The sequence below is a fragment of the Aplysia californica genome, unplaced genomic scaffold (genome assembly GCF_000002075.1).
Source record: "Aplysia californica isolate F4 #8 unplaced genomic scaffold, AplCal3.0 scaffold00526, whole genome shotgun sequence".
In the NCBI taxonomy this organism is placed as follows: domain Eukaryota; kingdom Metazoa; phylum Mollusca; class Gastropoda; order Aplysiida; family Aplysiidae; genus Aplysia; species Aplysia californica.
The window spans coordinates 220,273-241,140 of record NW_004797796.1 but is presented as its reverse complement, the minus strand read 5'-3'; the positions used below and the strand labels follow the sequence as shown (position 1 = coordinate 241,140).

The following is a 20,868-nucleotide window of genomic DNA, read 5'->3' as shown; positions in this document are numbered from 1 at the left end:
AAAGTTTTTCTTCCACTGATATTGCCAGAAAGACATGAAAACATATGTTCAAGATTTTTAAAATTGATTCTCTGTCACATATATAAGTCTTTAAAAAATCTAAAGTGAAAACAAAAATGTTATCTTCGAACACGTCAAGTATTTTTGACGATTTCTGCTGTTCAGCCATGAGTATCATGTGAACCGAACCGTCGGAATCAGTCACCTGATACAAGGTAATGTACCGGTAGGCATATTATAATTAAGATAATTCATTTTTAAATAATAAGGTCTGTACAAAGATAATACATATCTTTGGTCTATCTTTGGTCTGTATCAGCTTTGGTATCGCCTAAACAGAAACCAACGAACCACAGCTTTCGATACCCTAAAACTAATTGCTGCAAATTTTGTAAGCTCTAGTTCTAGCAGTACAAATCGATGTGCATGGGGTTTCACATTTCGCTATCGCCATATAATTAGTAAATTGTATCACAAACAGATTATTCAGAGAAAAGTAAACAAAGTGACGGTCACAAAAAATGACTTCTAAACAGCATGACTTCCCTGTTTGAATAAAATGTACGGAGAGAATCCCATAGTTGGATATAGATAAATGTATTGCTTTGTTGGTATGCGTGGTTCCGTGTTAGTAGCAGTGCACTTACTATCCCACATTGCGTTTGAAGAAAAGGTGAAATTTGCCTTGGATTCCGAAATTTGCCAAGACGATAATAAGCCCCCCAAAAAAAAGAGTCTGAAGATTTTTTAATGGATTAACCAGGCGCGATTCGTCCATAGAGCACGGTCGTGCAGTGCCGCCCAAATTTTTTTAAAGTTCTATGACGAAAAGCACCCACTAACGTGGAATAAAAGAAGTCAAAAACAAACACTAGCCAAATATAATATCAAAACAAGGTCCTCGCCGAAGCTGTAACTGTCATTTCTGTATCAAAAACGCCCTAAAATATCTACTATGCCTTGCCAAAGTCCACGCGCTTTAACTAAACGTAATAGAATATTAAACAGTGGCTATCTACTATCTTATCTGACCTAAAAATCGTTCTTTGGGATAACCCAAGCGATGACGACACTCGTAGCGAGTTTGGCGGTACATTAATATTAATAAGACGGCCCATCTCAAATGTGCACCCATGAAACATAGCCCCCAAGACACATTAAGACGTGTCTTGGATAGCCCACAGCATGAAGTCTAAAAATAAACGCGATAGCCTTTTAAGCCTGTACACTAGGCCTATTCAATGCCAAAATTATGTCATCCTCGGAGCAATCCAGCGTAGTGCGCAAGTGAACTGTGATTGGTTCATTGTCTTGCCACTATTTTATGCGACTCTGTGACCGTGAACCTGAGGGAGGTGAACGAGACATACTTAAGTCACCGCCCTATGAGTTGTGCCTTTGAATGGTTTTGTAGTGGAGTGGGGAAAGTTATTACTTGAGTGTTCAGTTCCGATGCAGGATGAACGACATTGATATTTAACTAACAAATAGATTTAGTTCTTGAAATCAAAGCGACAAGTAAAAAGAATGAAAATAGAAGCACTAAGTCCTCCCTCACCAACCTAAAGATCCTAAAATTATACACCATCCCATTTACTATGCCCTTGTCTATCTTCAGCCTAAGATAGCTTAATTGTGCAAGCCCACTTTTTAGCCCCACGAGCCGCCCCTAACTAAGAAAAAAGATAAGGGGGTTCTCATGGTCCAGAAGTACGGTGTTGGCTTCTCATTCAATTGATCCCGGGTTCGAAACCTGACAACGAACGATGGAAAATGTTCTCTTAAATTTTCTACTTTTACCTCCTTTTCAAGCTCTCTAACCATATTGTTTTGTCTGCTTTCGTCTCCACTTTCTGCCCCCTCCTCCAGACTCCTCTTTCTGCAGCCTTTCTACTGCTACTACTAGTCCTAGTCCCCGGCTCCTTCAAACTGCTGTCTTTCAGCCATGCCCCTGATCTTAGGGCAGGGTAGGTAAGATGTAACACCTAGCCTTCTTGAAGGGGCGAAAAAAATCTTGGAGGTCCCGTGAGCAAGTTGCTTACGTTACAAAAGTGGTCCTAACATCAATAAGAGCAGGCTTCAGCCGCCTCCCAAGCAAAAATCGTCCAAGGAAATTTTGTTCTTTGGTACCGTGTATGACATTGTCTTAGTTTTTTAGCGGCAGCGGATGGCAAAGGCCAGCTGCTTGCCACACTCAGTTTGTGAGAGTAAAGTGGAAGAGCCCAGTTTGCTTGATACCATAAATAGGTCTTTCAGATCTTTAGGACTCTGTCTTATCAGTATCAGTAATGGTCATTAAATTTGGAGTCCACTTCTTAACTATCCTTAACTTACACCATCTGCTTTCCCCCTTTCATTGAACAAAGAAAATTCTTTTTTTTTGGATTTAGTAGAGGTTTTACGGCGCTCGCAACTGCATGAGGTCATTAGAGCGCCAGAAGATTAGAGGTGTCGCAAGGGAGTAACAAACATAAAAAAGGAGGGGGGATAAGGACGATAGATGTTTGATAGGAAAGAAGAAGCAAACCACACCAGAGCACCCGCCAACCACCCACAAAAGATAATTCTGGTCTCGATGTCATGTACAAATACATGTAGGCTACACGAGTTCACCTGCGTGTCCTTGTGGTTCTATATGCATTTTGTTAACCTAGTAGCTTGAAAGCTTCTATATATGCACTTATGCTTACTTTCATTTATGATTTCAACTTCAAAGTGCTAACCGCTGAACAAAACAAATTGCATCCAAAATTATCTACCGAAATCGGCCTGACGACATCAATCTGTCCAAGGAAGGCACTCAGATCAGTTTGCGTGTACTACAAATACATGTACAATTATGGGCAGAGAAGGCAGGATTTTCTAGTTCAGTTGTGCAGCAACAAAATTAAGTTTTTATTCTTGTTAAGACAATACAATAATGAAGAGAGCGGAGAGGCACAATGACATGGTAACAGCCATTCACACTTTGCAGTTACCCGTTCCGGTCACCTGGCGCACTATGCCAGGCCCGAGAAGTCCGTTGCAGTCTCTCTTCTGGCTGGGTGACCAGACAGGGTATTTTGTACTGCTGGCTGTGTGACTGCAAAGTGTTAAGTGCTGAACAAACAAAAGAAAGGCAGTGAGCAAGAAAAGAAGGATCTCCTAGTGGTCTGAAAAAAGTTGAATTTGGAGCAAGGAGGAAAAAAATTATAGAGGTCAATACAGTAGTCTCCGCCTAAGATCCCGGTGCTCGGGAGCAAGGAAACGCGGGATCTTAGGCGAACCGGGATCTTAACCGACGAACCCAGGAAAGAATCTATGTTGACCCATGTTAAGGCTCACAATCGGTAAAATGGTCTCCCTCCACTCTACAATGAGCTGACGTGCCCCCTTGGTGGGTTTATGGCATATGGCGAGCAAAGAGTGGTTAACCTTGATGACCTATCACGGTGCATAGTGGCATGAGGCGAGCCATTTTCACTTATTATCCTATCATGAGTCTCAGGATCTACGATTATCCATTTGCCCCGCCTCTTTACCTGTCAAAAATGTATAGCTTTCCATCTCTGACCGAGCCCCCCCCCCCCCCCCTCCAAACCGACTTTGTCGTTACACACCATTACGTTGTGAACGCACCAATTAAAATTCAGTCTGTCTCACAAATTCAGGAGTAGAGACAACTCCTGCAATGGTCAAGGAGGAGTTCACGGTTCGATGTGATCCCGCCAGGAGCGAACTTGTAGGCCCTACCCACCCAGCGAGTGATGCAAGCTTAGGTGGCGAGCTCAGGTGTGAGTGCGATGCGTGGGGAAAACAAACGCGTCGGTCAGTTCACACCCCGGTGTAATCCCGTCTGGGGCAAACATTGTATCGCTTCATCGAGTTTTACAACATGTATGTGATCACATTCACGATAGTGGCTGATCTTTGACGCGTCGGACAGTTTATTGATCTCAACTTTTTACTCTTGGTTGATCGGCTGTGCCCACCCGGGTTTTTTTTTAAAGCAAATTATGATCTGAAATGCGGGATCTTAGCCGAATGTAGACCATCAGAGCGGGATCTTAGCGGCGACTTTTGTATAGTAAAAATTCTGTTTTCCTAAAACAACGGGATCTTAAGCGAACCGGGATCTTAAGCGAACCGGGATCGTAAGCGGTGGGATCTTAGGCGGAGACTACTGTAACACCAGTACAAAAGTTTTAAAAAATAACAATACAAAAGGTTGTGTTTTGTCTGTTTAATGATGAAAACTACATTGACAATGATGATCACAACAACCAAGTTATGAATTCGTCTCAGAAGGATGTCCCAGAGACGATAAAGGAGAAAACTTCTAGTCCACACATTTGCTACGTGTTGGTATATATACGCATTACAACATGCTAACAATCATGACACAAGGTGGTACAAAGGAAACAAAGAAACCATGTACCTTCCTACTTTGTCCGGAAAGGACAAATTCAAAATAGAAAGTTGAAAACCTGCATAAACTCTAGGACTGAATATGTTTCCACATATTATGTTTAGATCACTAAAAGAAGGAGACAGGTAAAACAAGAAGAAAAGAAAAAAGACAAACAGAACAGGAAAAGTATTGACAGACAGAAAACATGAAAAAAGAGATATAGAGAAGGGGGATACATAATATAGATAGACAAACAGGCTGGTCAATGTTAGGAGGGGGAAGGGCGGGACAACATAAAACTTGATGTTCATTTTACATCATTTGTAACGTTAGCATTTGATCTTCAGGGTGACATGACAAAAGTGATCTAAAAACAGAACCCTTCCGAAGTTTCTGTGGTCCTGAAAGGACACTGCAGGTTTCACGGCAACACGAGCACAAAAAGTTAGCGCAAAAGTATACTGCAAGTGATGGGGCACAAGTCCAGTGACCTAAAAAATAAATGATGCAAAAATTAGCAAACTGAGGAGAAACACCTAGATCCATAGAAAGATAAACCAATTGAAAGTTTACATACAGCTGTACAGTATGCAACTTATCCCTTCGGTGTTTCACTTTTCAAAAACTTACAAGGCATCGAAAAGAAAGCATGACACATGTACCTACAATTCAGAACAACATGTATTGAAACAAATGAAATATAAACAGTATAACATATGAATTAAATTCAAAGAGTCAAAATTAAAGAACAGCTCAGACCAACAGGCAAAAGCAAAAACACATTAGTATTCTTTCTTATCTACTTAACTTTAAAAACCAGAAATTGAACTTGGGTATATCCCACAGTACATATACGATACTGGATGTAGCTTGTTCTCACTGCAAAGATGGGTCTCCAACTTATGGGTATAATGAGGCCCCCGCTGTTGCCTAATTAAGGGTAGTAGAAATCCCCACTATCTCCTGGTTACCACTTTGCTGTCATTTGGTGCAATAATGCGCAGGTGAAAATTATCCGTTCCGGTCACCTGGTGCAGTTCTGTGCCGGGCCCGAAAAGTCCATTGCACTCGCTCTCCTGGCTGAGTGACCAGATGTGGTATTTTGTACTGCTGGCTGTGTGACTGCAAACTGTTAAGGATAGAAGAAATCCCAACCTTCTCTAGAAGACTAGAAGAGATCCCAAGTGTCTCTAAAAGACTGAAAGAGATTCCAACTGTCTACTCATTAAGTCAAAGACTATCTTTGGCAGGACCAGAGAGGACTCATGTAGAACAGACCAAGTTAAGCAGAACCTGGCCAAATAAAAAGGAAATAAGAAAAACTTTTCACAACTGATTATGAATCAATACAGGGAACTAAAACAGTAAAGTAGGCCTGTCTTGTGCCCCTTTTTCAATGATCCCCATGGAATGTCATAGGTGCAGATATAAATGATGAGCTGGCTAGGTGGAATGAGGGTGAAAAAAAACACACACAAAAAACAGCATACATCCAAACCATGAGTCACACAGCAGATCACAGTCAAATCAGGATAGAAATAAAGGAGTTACATTTTCATGCACAGTTTGTTTGTTATTATCTTCCCTCATATATCCACGCAGCAGTTTCTTGTAGCAATCTCCTCATAAAAAATAAATAGTCATTCACTCTTCTTCGCACACTTACACTTCTGTCGTACCAAATATTGCAAATGTTTTTGGTGGCTGAAAGTAACCACAAGAGTTTTTTAAAAAACACCAAAACAACTCATCCAAGTCAGCAAAGTAAAGCAAAGCAATTAGTATTTTCAACTCAGTACAATCATTAGTAAGACAAATTAGCATACCCACATAAGTATATGAATACTACTGTTTACTTAGCATGAAAAATTGTTTTTTTAAAACACAAAAACAATCTATTATATGATCAGCTTTAATACAAGTAAAAGAGGAAATGTGTATTTTTTTAAACAAACCCCAAACCCAATGAGATCCCCCAAAACGAACTCCATATCTCCAATTGAATAAGCCTGCAAACTGCTACAGATGCAATTATCTTTGAATGATGCCATTCAATAAATGTTATGGCTCAAACAACACTTAATCATTTTAGTGTCACCATAATCATAAAACATTTTCTCAAGGAATCGCTGCTATTAAGTAATCCAATCTGTAACCAAAGACCTGTTGTGCCTCTGTAGTAAGTAACCTCGAGTCTTAAACACGACATATGACTAAAGTGCTTTCTCCTACAAACTAAATAGTACAAGGACAGACCAACATCAACACAAAACTTTATACCCGACTTAACTATTTGCTTTTGAAAAAAGTACAAATAAGGTTTAATTTTTCGGTAATTAATACTTAGCAGGCTTTTATTATGCCTATTCAAAGGCATTACAGATACCTAAAAAATATCCGTTGAGAAATAATATCATCTCGTTGAATTATAAAATAATTCTATACACTGAAAACAACGTTTCACATTTGAATAGACAAGTTATGAGACTCACTTTTTAAAAAATTATAAAAAAAGGTAGTGTCCATTTCTACCCATTCCATTGGGACCCAGACATTGAGATATCATGATCTGTCAATTGTACGCCAACTGGCACAAGAAATAAAGCACAAATATCCCTGTAAGCCCATTCAGCTGCACAAAAAAAAAAAAAAAAAAAGTTTCCATAAGTCCCATAGAAGCATTCAACAGACTATAGATTACATGGGCTAAGGTAGTAAGACCAAAATATAAAGGAAGGTGGCAATAAGAAATAAAAGTAACAGATGTTTTAAAAAATTATTATGTTAAAGTGTCAATATGAGACGCACAACACAAACTTCTGGATGGATAGACTGAATAAAACATATCATGACACAAAAATAAAAGGAACAGATGCAATTCTAAAAATGATGATAATTTTAATTTAAAACTCTTGACATCATCTCTGACTGCAGTAACACACGTCAATTTGGATAACATTGTGAGGCGGAAAACACAACGCTTTGTAAAACCAAGGAGAACAACGAGGAACAAAAGAAATCTCATCATAAAATGGTATTATTGTCATCAATCACAGAAATGCTCAACGACGATAAAAAAAAAAAGCCCAGTGGGAAATACCAGAGAGCAGCGATGTTCCTTCTCCAAGTGACCACAATGCTCCTCACACATGCACACATACTATAACACATATCTGGTTTTCACCTATTGGGCAATGGGCCCATCACAACACTTCCCAAGTTCTCTGGTCACAAAAGAGAGATCATGACGATGGACATCGGATGAGCATGATGGCCCCAGCTACAGACCCCATTGTGCTAGGCTTTATGGTGTTAAAAAAAAAAAAAACATTTGTTGACATCACATTACTACTCTACATGCTTTTTGACTGCTCTGTGCAAGCATCCGTCTTATGTTACTTTTCATAATGGTACATAGCAGAGTCTTAAACTAAGAAGTCGACTAAGATATTAACCTTCAAATGTGAAAGAGACAACAAATTATAAAGAGTATAGTTTGAAAAAAAAAGATTTTAAAAAATCCCAGGTACCAATACAAAAGTTCGACAAAAGCTAATGCAATAAAAAGGGAGCAACATAAACTTATTCGAATCTCCAAGTCAGTGCCATACAAATTAAGGATTTTAAAAAATGAAATGACAAGGGCCCCAAAAGAACAACAAGTAGAAAAAAAATAATAAAAACCAGACTACTTTCGGGTTTTAAAAAGCTAATGAGATATGCAGTGTTTCAAATGAAAAGGAAAAGCCTCACACAAGAGGGACACAATCGTAATCAGCTGATGTCCCAACTTGATATGCTATTTACACAGAACAACTAGAATAGGGGAGACAAAAAATAGTTATTGCACCAACAAAACAAATGGAAGTATGACATTTGATGGTATGTAGGTCCATTTTATTAAAATTTTTCTTTCTCTGAGTGTCTTTCATGCTCTTGAGCATATGGCACACATGCAGCATTCTCTATAGAGGCAAATTTTCCCGCTCAATACATCTGTAGGGAGTTCTGCTTTTCAGACTTCAATAATATCCAAACTCCATTTTCAGACACATCCGCAAATAAAATGGCTTTTGAATTAATTCAGTTCTGTAAATACTTTTGATTCAAATCAAAAACCTTGAAGATAAAAAAACTAAAAATCTTTAAAAACGGCACGTTACTAGTAGAAGCAAAAATCACAAAATTTAATTGGAATCATACTCTTAACAAACGCAGCATTAAAACAAAATATTCAAATTCTTTCTAAAATTGAAATAAAGTGCACAAAAATGGAGATTACTTTGAACAGGAGATTACGTGAAACCAACCTACAAAATCAGCACTTAAGGAGTACACAAGAAAATAATATGAGCCAATGGCCTCCTCCATTTTATTCAGATCAAAGAGAAAACATCTTTCTCTTTTTACAAAGAAAAAATACCGATCAATGCACAACTAAAGGATTGAAAGCTGTGTGACAGAGAAAGGGTTCCTTAATTAAAAAATTTTTTTAAAGCCAAGAGCACAATAGTTGCTGTTCCCCTCTGCTCTCAATTTGAGAGAGGAAGGGGGGGGGGGGGGGGTTATTCTATCTAAAAAAGATAGCACTTACACTGCAATTAGCACTGAAGTTGGGATTTTCCACCATAACAAAATGTTTTACTAAAGTAAATAATGCCATAAACAAACAAGTGACATTTCAACTCACAAAGCCATGTATACAAAAACAACTCATCACATGGAAAGAAAGTAAGCAAATGTGATGATAAAAGAATCCCCACTTGCTCATTAACAAACTTCAAACATGCACACAAACAACCGTGGTGCACAATACACATTACTCTAGGTGGTTAACTCACTCACATCCTTCGACATAGCAGTTGCAGCTTCCTGCACTTTTTTGCTAAACGATAAAGACACAAAGCAAAAGTTAGTTCTTTGTAAACCTCAATTATCTCCTCTCATAAAATCCTTGTTGGAGCCCTTTAGTGTCACATGTTTTTGGGGTCACAGAGGAAACTTTTAACATAATTTTTTAAAAGGACTGCCTGCAAGAATATGGGGAAAAAAAACCTCATCCTAAACAGTCGATAGACCTGGTTTGTTTAAACAGTCTGAACATTCAGATTGAGTTCAGAAAATTTTTTGCTGATAACAATTGCACCAACAGCAGAGCAATGTGATCATATTCCCTATACCCTTCATATGTGACAAAACATTTGAAAAGTTCAATCCCAGCAATATTTTTAAACATTGCTGCTTAAGTTGGAGGGCGTCAGTGAGTTAAGAGTAAACAGACACATAGCATTGCTAGCTAAGAATCTTACACAGATCTTTCTGTAGCAACTACTAGAGAATGCAGTCTAACACCATGCCACACACAGGAACACAAACACACAAAGATAGATGCAAACAACTACACATGACACATCTATTGTCTAACACACAACTGATCCCTGTTTCAGTAGAGTTTCTTCCTCACCACTGACTTCGGACAGACTGATTTGATGCATTCAATATCTTCGTTAAAGACGGGAGACGGGAAACAGCTCCCCAATACAGTTCATCTTTCTGTTCACTTCCTTTACTTGAAACTCCCAATTTTGCAGTTTTCTTTCATGCGCGTGCAATTCTAGAGCTACAATGCACAAAGCCTCGAAGCAGTTTTAATGGGATTTGAGATTTAATCACATGAAATGGATGAAATTTGAAAATTTGTAAAGCATTGTTCTATTAATCTTTTCTAAAGCCACATTTATATATGTTGCATCTTTGCAGTCTGCCCTCCAGACCATAATGGCAAAAGCTTTCACTTTTTCTACTGCATCTTTATGTCTCTCATTTAAAAAGCTTGGCTTAAGCTTAGTATGTCGGCTGCTGATAGTCTGGTGTCTCCTTCTGCTGGCTGAATGGCGGCTGTTGATAGGGGTCACCAGTGTCACTTCCGGGGAACGAGCTGTACGGGGAAGACGCATTCGGGTCCTGGTCATAACCAGAGGCAAAGGCTTCTTGGGCCCCAAGACGGTAGCGACGCACAGCAAAGAATGTCAGAGCTCCCTAAAAAATATACATAAAAACATATCAAACACTCGATCAGTCACCTGACCTGTAACCTTGGCTAGCTTTAAATAAGCTCAAAATAATTGGGTCTTGGGGGGGGGGGGTTGTAAGTGTTTTACAGCGCTTGCAACTTCATAAAGTCATATGAGCACGGGGGACACGTCGATTTTAGACCACCGAGGGATCTTTAACGTGCGCAACTTGCACACAGGCCCTCCGAGATTTTTCGCCCTTGTCCGAAAAGGCTAGGTGTAAATCTTTCCTACCAGAAGATCAGGGGTGTGGCTGAAAGACAGCAGTAAGAAGGAGCCAAGGAGTAGCAGTAGAAAGGCTGCAGAAAGAGTCAGGAGCCCAGAGGAGGGGACAAAGGAGGTGAGTGGGTGGGGAAGAAAGAGGAGACGAAAGCAGGCGACAGAACATTGCTAGAGAACAGGAAACGATATGAAATGAGATAACTTTAGAGAAGAAAATTTTTCAGTCGCTACCCGGATTCGAACCCGGGACCTTCGAAAGAGAGGCCAACACCTTAACCTCTAGGCCATGAGAGCCCCCTCACAGGTCTTTGGGGCCTCAAATTAAAATAAACATCAATATACTATATACCAAAATTTTCAGTACGGTTTATAGAATACATCTGTAATGTTTATTTGTGTATTTTTCAACTTTGGTTCCTGTAAGATGCGATTATGCAACAGAATTTTGCTCGGACGCGGAACAAATTTGAAAATAAAAAATAATCTTTCGTGAAACGCAACAGTATGTTTGTAACTAGTCAAATGATATATCAAAATAACCATAAATGAATATAGAACTGGAAAATATTGAAAAATTCGCAGTTATTTACATACATTCCATAAAATTTGTGCATTTGGATCATAACATCTGGTATTGCCCCCCAAAAATAATTGTTTTATTATCTTTAAAAAAGGACAAGATGCATTCACAAACAGAAAAAAACACTCGTATCTTACATAGAATTATTCAGAATTGCATTTGGAACAAACCTTTCGTACATCTCTTGAGTGGTACTTTTGTGTAATTTCACTAAAAAGTGAATTTGGGGAGAGAAAAATATTTTGACAATTTAGATCTAGACCTAGATCTAGCAACGAAAAATATTGATTTCTCAGTAACAGAGCACTGACAATTTGAGTCCAATAGTATCAGTATTCAAAAGAAGAGTCCTACATTTCTTTACTCAGTGCTTCCACCAGCTGAAGCTGAAAAGTAAGGAAAATTCTGCTGGGGGTCTGGGGGCCTGTGCGGCCCCCAGCAGGGTCCAGGGACAGAGTCCCGGTGGTGGTTCAGGGGGCGAAACCCCCGAAGAAATTGAAATTTAGTACTTTTAGAGGGTTGAAAATGGGATTTGGGAGCCTGTTTGAAGAGATTGCCAACAACCCATACTACTCATTTTTTTCACCCAGATTTTGTCTTGTTTAATTTCTTCACCAATATATCTTTCCATTGCTGACAATGTTTAAAAGCAGGTTCCCCTTCCATTGCTACTATAATTCAATTAATTTGTCATCGCACCTTTGATACTGATAGAAGGCAAATCTGGGAATAATGAATAGATATGTGTAGGCCGTACCTTCACAATACAGTTACCACATCTGCCACTCTATGAAGCCTCAAAATTAGGATCTCAGGGAGACAAAAATCGGGATTTGGTGAAAAAAATCGGGATCAACAGCAACTCACCACGGTGACTGCCAAAGCTGACTTAAAAGTTTTCCAGGGGGGTCCATAAATTACTCGGCCTATATGCTCTCTGTGTGTCTTTGCGTGCGTGTGTGCATAATTATTTTTTGTAAATCCTGAAGAAAGGAGGAAAGTGGCACAAAAAGTTCACCAGATTTTGATCAATCTGCAGGTAAAAAATGTTGCCGACAAGCCTGCAATGAATGCACGGGGCAGAGTAGAATAATGGCCGATTGCAGGAAATGCGCAATCTGGCAGGTTTCTATAGCATAAACTATTGCCGAGAGAATTACCGTAAATATCCGTAACTTATACAAGACGATACGAAAGCGAGTAAGGATCTTTTGCTACGGAATTTCGGTAGTCCTACGCTGTCACAGATTTTTACGGAGGGAGTTGATGATGATGGAGGGACAAGTACGGAACTAGCAGAAAGTACGGATTTTCGTAAAAATACGGAAGAGTGGAAGCACTGTTTAGTGAGCAAAATAACGATACATTTTATTGTTTCTAAGTACTAAGACTGGTGTCTGGGCTATAATTTGGGCATCGCGATAAAACAAATTCGCATAGACTTTGGAATAGTGTTTCAAAACTGAATCTAAACTTTCGATTCTAGGTGGAATCACTTAACCCGGAAGTCAATGTTATATTATAACCTTTATTTTAACATGGTTATGTGGATTGGAACAAAATCCAAGCTAGAATTATAGGTCGGTTCTCGAGCCGTCGGGGGTGGCTTGGCGTACGGAAGACACTTTCACCGCGCCGCTGCCCACAGCTCGGCATAGTGAATGAGTTAAAGAGCTTTCTGGGACTGGGCACTATATAAATTCCCATTATTATATTATCATTAGTAAAAATTCACTTTTTTTAAAAGTAAGTGTTTTACGGTACTTGCAACACAATAAGGTGCTGAATATTAGAGTTTTAGTTTTAGTAGAGGTTTTTAAGGCGCTCGCAACTACATATGAGCGCCAAAGGGTGGATGTCAACAGAGAAGTCCTTACAGGAATATTAGAGGTCTTACAAGAGAGTAACAAACACAAAATAGAATGAGGGGAGATAAGGACGATAGATGCTCGATAGGAAAGAAGGAGCAAACCACACCAGAGCACCCGCCAACTAACCACAAAAGTTCACTCTGAAGCTTTTGGTTTTACACTTGCATGCAAAACAACACACACCACTCCTACATGTGAACACATAAAAACATCTGATTTTAAAAACTTATCTATCTTGCCCCAAGCAGCAGTATCGCCACCACGTCATTGCTTCATGTTTGAATAATCAAAGAAATGCAACTGGAAGGATTAGTTTTTCGTAAAAGTTTTACGGCACTTGCAACACAATAAGGTCAATTAAGTGCCGAAGATTAGAGGCGTTACAAGAGAGTAACATACATAAAAAAGATAGGAAAGAAGGAGCAAACCACACCAGAGCACCCACCAACCGGAAGGAGCTGAATTGTGTCCCTTTAAATCTGCCTACAAACTAGAGTTGGGGCGGGCGGACGGACGGGTTCGTTACTCGCGGACTCAGTCAGAGTGAGCGGGTAACGGACGGCCATGAGAGCGAACTACGAACCTCAAAACAGTTCGTTTTTTGGGTCCGCTCCACAATTTGACTCTCTCAACGAGCAGACTGCGGACCTCAAGCCAGTTCGTTTTTTGGGTCCGCTCCACAATTTTATTCACTGGGCGGGCGGGCAAACGGACGAACTCAAGCAGACGAGATACTCGCCGCGAGGTTAGGCCCATTGTCTATTGTTTGTTAATTAGGCCTAATGTTTCAAACCACTAGCGGTGCCACAGGGAGTGAGAGAGGCTGGTGACGTAGTACTATGTGTGTAACCTTTCACCTCGTGCGTGGAGAACACCCTGTATGTTCCAATTATCGCAAAGGTCGGGGAGGGTTCCCGCCAGGAACGCCTAGCTACAATGTGAGGCAGGAGGGTGATTTTTTAATTAAAAATTTTTTTTTGGGGGGGGGGGGGGTTGTAAGTTGTATGCAATGGAAGGAGTCGCTCCCGTCCGTCCGTCCGCCCGCTCGAATCTCTCCCTCCGCCCGTCAGCCCGCTAGCTAAACGAACTGTTGTCTCTGTCTGATGTGTAGCGAGTAGCGAGTAACGAACTACTCTTCATAAACGGATGGTTCGTTACCCGTCCGCTCGTTTGCGGGTAGTGCCAGCGAGTAGTTTGTTACTCGCAGACGCTAATTTTGCGAGCCTGACCCAACACTACTAAAAACCCATGGGAAACTATCATAGCAGCGCAGTTTTTAAAAAGAACTATCAAAGCCACACACTTTTGACAATATCGATACAACTAGACTGCCGATTCCATACAAAGGTTTCAGTCTCCTTGGAAAAATTACTTCGTACTATTTTCATATAAGCCCTAAGAGTACAGTGGGAGTGCCAAAAATGACCATTACTCAGATAAGTGGTGAACTACTACCCGACGACAGACACGATGAGTACGACAGACACGACGAGTATTTGTAGTGTCATTCCGCTCTTAATCACCATAACTGACACATGGCTGGAGAGTTTAAATACTTAAATGGATAGTGACGGCATTTTCATAGCAAACTTCAAATTCAGGGTCGACAGAAGGGCTAGCTTTCACATTAATTGGCGTTGTCGCACAAGTCCTCAAAGTTCGGACGAAGACGAACGTTGAGAAAATCATCTTGTCACGACAACACATCATACACAAACATGAGCAGATAGCAGACAAAGACAAACGTTTGCTTCATGCTCGACAATCTGTTCAGAGAGCCGTTCTTGAAGAAGTAAATGAGAGACCATCAAAGATTGTAGGGAGGCAAACAAATATGAGAGACCCGAGCCCAGTAAAATGCAGAGGTGATATAAATTGTTGGAGGGTATTGGATTTGGTAATCAGCAATCTAATTGAATCGATATCGTCCAAAAGAGCGCAGATCTGGTAGTGCGTGGCTTTGATAGTTTGTTGTTTTTTTAAGTGTGCAGCTCTTATGTTCTCCCAAACCCACTTGTTCTATCTCCTGATGACCAGGATCTTAGGCAGAGAGCACTGGAAAAAACAATTAAGGAACCATAATGTTTTTAGTCTGCAATTCATTAAAGCAACATTAGCCCCATAAAAGTTCTCGCAGGCATACAAGCACTTGTTTATTATTTAAAGCACAGATGAGAAACTTCTTAATAGTCTTAAAAGAACAATTAAGGTATAATCGAGTCTATGAATCAATTTCTATAAACTTAATTCCAGCAAGATCACAACACTCACCCAGGAGAAAATTGAGAAAAAGGAAAATGCAATGGCAGCTTGGACATTGTCCCGACCGTGCTTCACTGAGTCTTTGTCCGTGCGTCGCCAAGCATCAGTCAAGTAGCAGAAACCCACAAACCATAAAAATGTCCACAGGCCTGAAGAACAAAAACAAAAAATCATGAATATAAAAAGGATATTAACAACAGACATTTGTGTCACGACGCAGTGAAATAAGAAGTTCGTAAATTTTTTAAATGCGGATTAATGGCATTATCTTAAAGCCTGTTGACTTTTCCAGCTTTCAATGAAAATAATACCTATATATCTTGAACAAAAATTGCATTATTTAAGAGTGAAGGAAGTGGGGTTGCTTGGTTTCAAACCTAAGAGTCCTTGGAAACTGAAAATGTACTTTTTCGTGCCAAAAACCAACCCTTTTCAGTAAAATCCACTCAGAAATATGTTTTTAATGACAATAGAAGGTGTGGAGTCAAAAAACAAAAATTAGACAAAAATTGCAAAACCAGCGGAAAAATGCTGATTTCTGCGAACTCATTATTTTGACAAGCGCCTGTTTTCACCATGATGCCTCCCATTTGCATGCAACTCATTCTTGACACAAAAGGAGAATAATTCATCGGGATGATTTGAAACATGAAGCTCTATAAAAACAGATTAAAAACTTCACCAAAAAAAAACCCATACTGGAGTGGCAATAATGTTGCTTGACTTTTCACAGAGGACGCAGTGAGCAAAACGAAAACTAAAACAACTCAAACTATCTGTTTTGTGTACGAGTTCCAGCCTTCTAAACAGGAAAGTCATTTCTACGATGGACCCTTACTGCGAGATTCAAATTCACTTGTACTTTTTTACCAAGCTACCATGAGTGAATAGATCCGAGAGTAACAGCCGAGCAGAAGGTCATATATGGGAAGTGAATAAATTGTTCATCGAGTCCAAATTTTTTTAAAGCCTTTGAGTAATCAAAGAAGCATAGTAAAGATCATTCTGTTTCAATACATCTTTCCAAAACACTGTTAGGGTAAATATAGCACTTCAGGTATTCTGGTCAGGAAAAAAGCCAAATTGTAATTGAAATATATATCTCTGGTCTTCAACCTTTTCTCATTCTTTGTTAGAACTCAAAGCAAAAGTTTTTTCTTATTGATTCATAAGGTTTAAAGAGTAAGGATTAGGAAAGAAAAAGCAGCAGTTCCCTGTTGTAAATCAGGCACACTTATGAGCGTGACATGATGAATCAGCCCACTTACAATTCTACTGTGCATGAAGGAGTAATGTCCCCCCTTTGGAAATGGCCTAAAGACACTATAGTCAGTGGCACTGCCCTGGGGGGGGGGGGCAAAAAAATAGGTGTTACAAGAGAGTAACAATCACAAAAAAGGATGATAGATATTTGATAGGAAAGAATTAAGCAAACCACACCAGGGCACCTGCCAACCACCCACTATCACAGTTTTGGGAATCTTATTATAGAATTGCAGAGTTTGTTTTTATTTCAATACCTAATTTTTCTAATATTGTCGCCTCAGAACTATTTTGTCAAGTGCCTCTTTATTTAAGTACACTTTAGACAAAATAGTTCTGAGGCGATGCTATGACAACCACTTCAACTGGAAGATTATCAAATCCTGTAGTTTTTCCTTGTTTCATTATTTCTAAATTTCGGCTTGTACTTTTTCTGTCAGAACTGGTGGTCCATTCGTGCACTTTATAACCTGTTTTTCTCCTTTTTTTTAACCTTTAATTTAACAATTTTATGCAGTCTGACCATGTGCTTAAAACATTCCCTTTGTCTATTATTAAAATATTACCTGTTTTAGATCTCAAGCAGCTTTTACTTCAGCATCCTTTTTTCTCCACTTCTTTGATTTTGAAATACACGTATTCGCTATCTTTATTTTGATTGTTTCTCTTGACATGATCATTCATCAATGTTTCCTTCTATACATACTTCTTTTATTTCCAAATTTAAAGCATTATACTTTTCCACATTTGATTTTGTCCTGTCTACTCTGTTCTTGTACTTTTAGTATGTCCAGGGGCATCCATTTTTTACTTGCTTAGATTTGGGGAGGATATCATCTTCCATAGTTTCACATATATTGAATCCCATTTTCCCCCTATAGTTTCAGGCTGAAAGATTTGAACTCAGATGAAAGATTTGAACTCAGATGAAAGATTTGAACTCAGATGGCCACTAGTTCAGAAAAGGAAAAAGTTCTTACAGTTTTCCAGATTTAGTAATTTTAAGTTAAAAACCAGGCAACATAATTAGGATCATAAAAATTATTCTTTTCAAAACAATCCCCCCCCCCCCCCCCCCCCCCCCACCAAAAGACGAACATCATTACCATACAAATAACAGAGAGACAGAGAAAGAGAGGAAAGAAGTAGGATTAAACCTTCCACCTTCTCCCAAAACACACACAAACACACTTGCTTCAATGTAATTTTTTTTTTTACATACATTTACTTGATTAAATGAGTAATACTTATCAAACTTTTTTTCTTTATGAAATGACTTTTCAAGAATTCATAACACTGACAATAAACAGACAAAAACACTCACACAACAGCAAGAGCAGTGACAGTCGCATAGTGCAACACAGCTAGAACAAAGACAACATCAGAACAGTGCAGCTCTGGACTGAAACCCAAATAATATACATTTTATCACTCCGCCAAAAGTTCCACAGTCAACAGTTCTCTAACCCTAATTCAAATAAATTATTTCTCTTATAATTATTTTAATTAAAGAACAGGTTTGTTTCACAGCAAAAGCACAAATCTTACCCGATATACCAAGGTCAGCAAGGACAGCATATTTCCGGTGCTGTACACTGCTCAGATTGTCGAAGAATGCATCAACAATGAGGAATCCTAGGCATATTAGGAATGCTAATACACCTATGCCTGTACCGTAACCACAGGCATTGTCGTCACCATTCATGATACACCTGTGACCATACCATCCTCCTGAGGAGATGCACCCAAACACCACAATAGCAAAGAGCTGGAGAAGAGAAGAGAAAAGAAAAGCAAACATGTACAAAATATTCTGATAGTGTGCAAAAATACAAATACAGTCAAAAATGTCTAAGACAGCCGCTCACAATTAAGGAGAAAAGTGGCCAGCTTAGACAGGTGGCTGTCTTAGTGTAATAAAATAAAAAGGGCAGGGGGGGGAAGTGGCACAGGGCTCCTCATTACGCATTAACCCTGCAGATTACCCCTCTAAGTTTTGGTGGAGAATGAGCATTAGTCTTTAAAATTTCGTTTCGGGGGTTTGCATACGCTTTAAAACATAGGTGGTGTGCGTCTGGCAAGCACCATTTCCCCCCTTCTCTATCCCCTAGCTGAGTCAATGATTTTTTATTACCCCAACCACCACCACCCTTCCCCCCCTCCCCTCCAAGTGGACACAATTCTATTTCTAGTCAATATTACTAATGTATTTCTTGTTATTACAATGAAACCTTACAGTTATAATTAAAAAATTGTTACCATTCAATCAAAGTCATGGTCACTCTGGGTGTGTGTCTGTGTGAATGTGCATGTGAGTTAAATGGACTACTCTCATTCACACCTCAAAATGCCAGCAAATAGATGTGTGTGCCTAAAGAAAGGTACCAAAAGTCGAATTTTGACCATTTTGAGTAAAGGGTTGTAACTTATAGGAAATTCAATGCTAAACACAGTTTTGTAAAAAAATTTTTAGATTTCTCAAGTACTTTTTGAGATATTGCACATTTTGCGAGGTAGGGTGTAAAAATATAATTTTGAGAAAATGAGCTTTTAAGTTAAACGAGCGTGAGAGAGAACACATACAAACTTTAAAAAACGATTTTTTATTGTATTTCATTTCCATTTTTTTTACATTCAGTTGACATCGATATCATGAATGGAATTCAATGGTAAAACATAGCAGGGAAGAGAAAACGTGCTTCAACAATAGATTTTAACACCTTTTAAAAGCAGATTTCATTATATGTTTTTACAATACTCTTCCCTCAAAATAATTCAAAATAAATCATTTAGAATTCAAATCAATGAAAACCTTTTGAGCACATTGTAAAAAAATGTAGGATCTATCTATCATTTTTTTATGGAAACACATTTTGGTCAAAAAATAATTTTTGTCTTTACCAGCCCGTAGCTCGAAACGGTCTGGGCGACTTTTGGTATCTTTCTGAAAGGGCACACACATATTAATAAACAATATGCTTACCGTGGCTTGTGCATTTTTACAGCATACTATGTAAATAATCAACAAAGGAGATGGGATATGACAGGCTCTGAGATAGTGAAAACAGACGCTTGTGAATCCAAATGCAAATCTTGCCAGTGACTGGCAGACAGTACCTTCATTAATATTAATTGGTAGGAATAAGCTGTGATCAACAGTACTGCACCGTACTGTGCAGAAAAATAATCACAAGTTGGCATTCGATAATGCCTGAGGGATCTGCATCAGCTGCTATGAATACAGTCCGATCCACTTTTACATCAAAGATCAAAGATAAAGACAGTAATTGATCATTTACATGACAAATTAAAACATGAAAAAAACATTTTAACATGTGAGATGAATCAAAAATAGTATAATCAATTAAGGTTGACTGCATACACTTGTTTGCTGCAGCTGTAGACACAAATGTTAACTCTTGTCCTGTGTCTGTGCCAGAGCTCCCCTTTTCAGGCCAACTTATTAAGAGGTTTCTTCACCCTTTGGTTTTCTATCTTAATGGGTATTTAAACCCTTGGTTTAGAAACTTAAAGGGTTGTTGGCTTTTCTTTTCTGTACGCCTGACAAACTAATCCTGAAAATTCAATTATCTCCTAATTTCATAGTAAGAATTTTTGCATGTAAACATTTAACTCACACGCACATTCACACACAAAGGGACCATGACTATGATTGAATGGTAACGGTTTTTAATTAACAGTAAGGTTTCAAGATAACAACAAAAAATAAATGAGTAATTTTGCCTAGAATTATTATTATAGTTGTGTTCACTTGGAAGGGGGGCTGGTGGTGGTTTGGCCAATCAAAAAATAAAATAAAGTTGACAAACCAAAAGGTAATACACAAAGAAAATAAATTGATACATTATTCTTTAGAGCCATCACAGAGTTCACATTCCAGTCTTTCCAGGCTTCCGATTTTTTTTACAAAGTAAAAAAAAAAATGGCGGGCATTTCATGACTACTGATAAAGAAGGATAGGGGTAGACCTGCCACTCTATTGAAACCTAAAAATCAGGATCTCATGAGTGGAGGGAATCAGGATCAACGACAAATCACCAAGGTGACTGCCAAGCTGACTTTAAAATTTTCCATGAGTGTCCATAAATATCCATGTGCCCTCTGCTCAGCGTGTGTGTGTGTGTGAGTGAGTGTGTGTGTGTGAGTGTGTGAGTGTGTGCGTGTGTGTGTATGCGTGTGTGTGTG

General features: G+C 39.0%; 1 protein-coding gene across 1 annotated transcript in view; it reads right to left on the bottom strand.

Annotated features, from left to right (window-relative positions):
- Positions 1 to 4,207: 4,207 nt before the first annotated feature.
- The window catches only part of LOC101862209 (synaptogyrin-2), a 33,801-nt gene continuing 17,140 nt past the window's right edge, over positions 4,208 to 20,868 (bottom strand). Inside the window, exons 2-4 of the mRNA XM_005106325.3 lie at positions 18,211 to 18,430; positions 15,409 to 15,548; positions 4,208 to 10,429 (exon numbers count right to left, since the gene is read on the bottom strand). Coding sequence (XP_005106382.1) covers positions 10,235 to 10,429; positions 15,409 to 15,548; positions 18,211 to 18,430 — 555 coding nt within the window. The 3' untranslated portion in view covers positions 4,208 to 10,234. The remainder of the gene's footprint in view (positions 10,430 to 15,408; positions 15,549 to 18,210; positions 18,431 to 20,868) is intronic.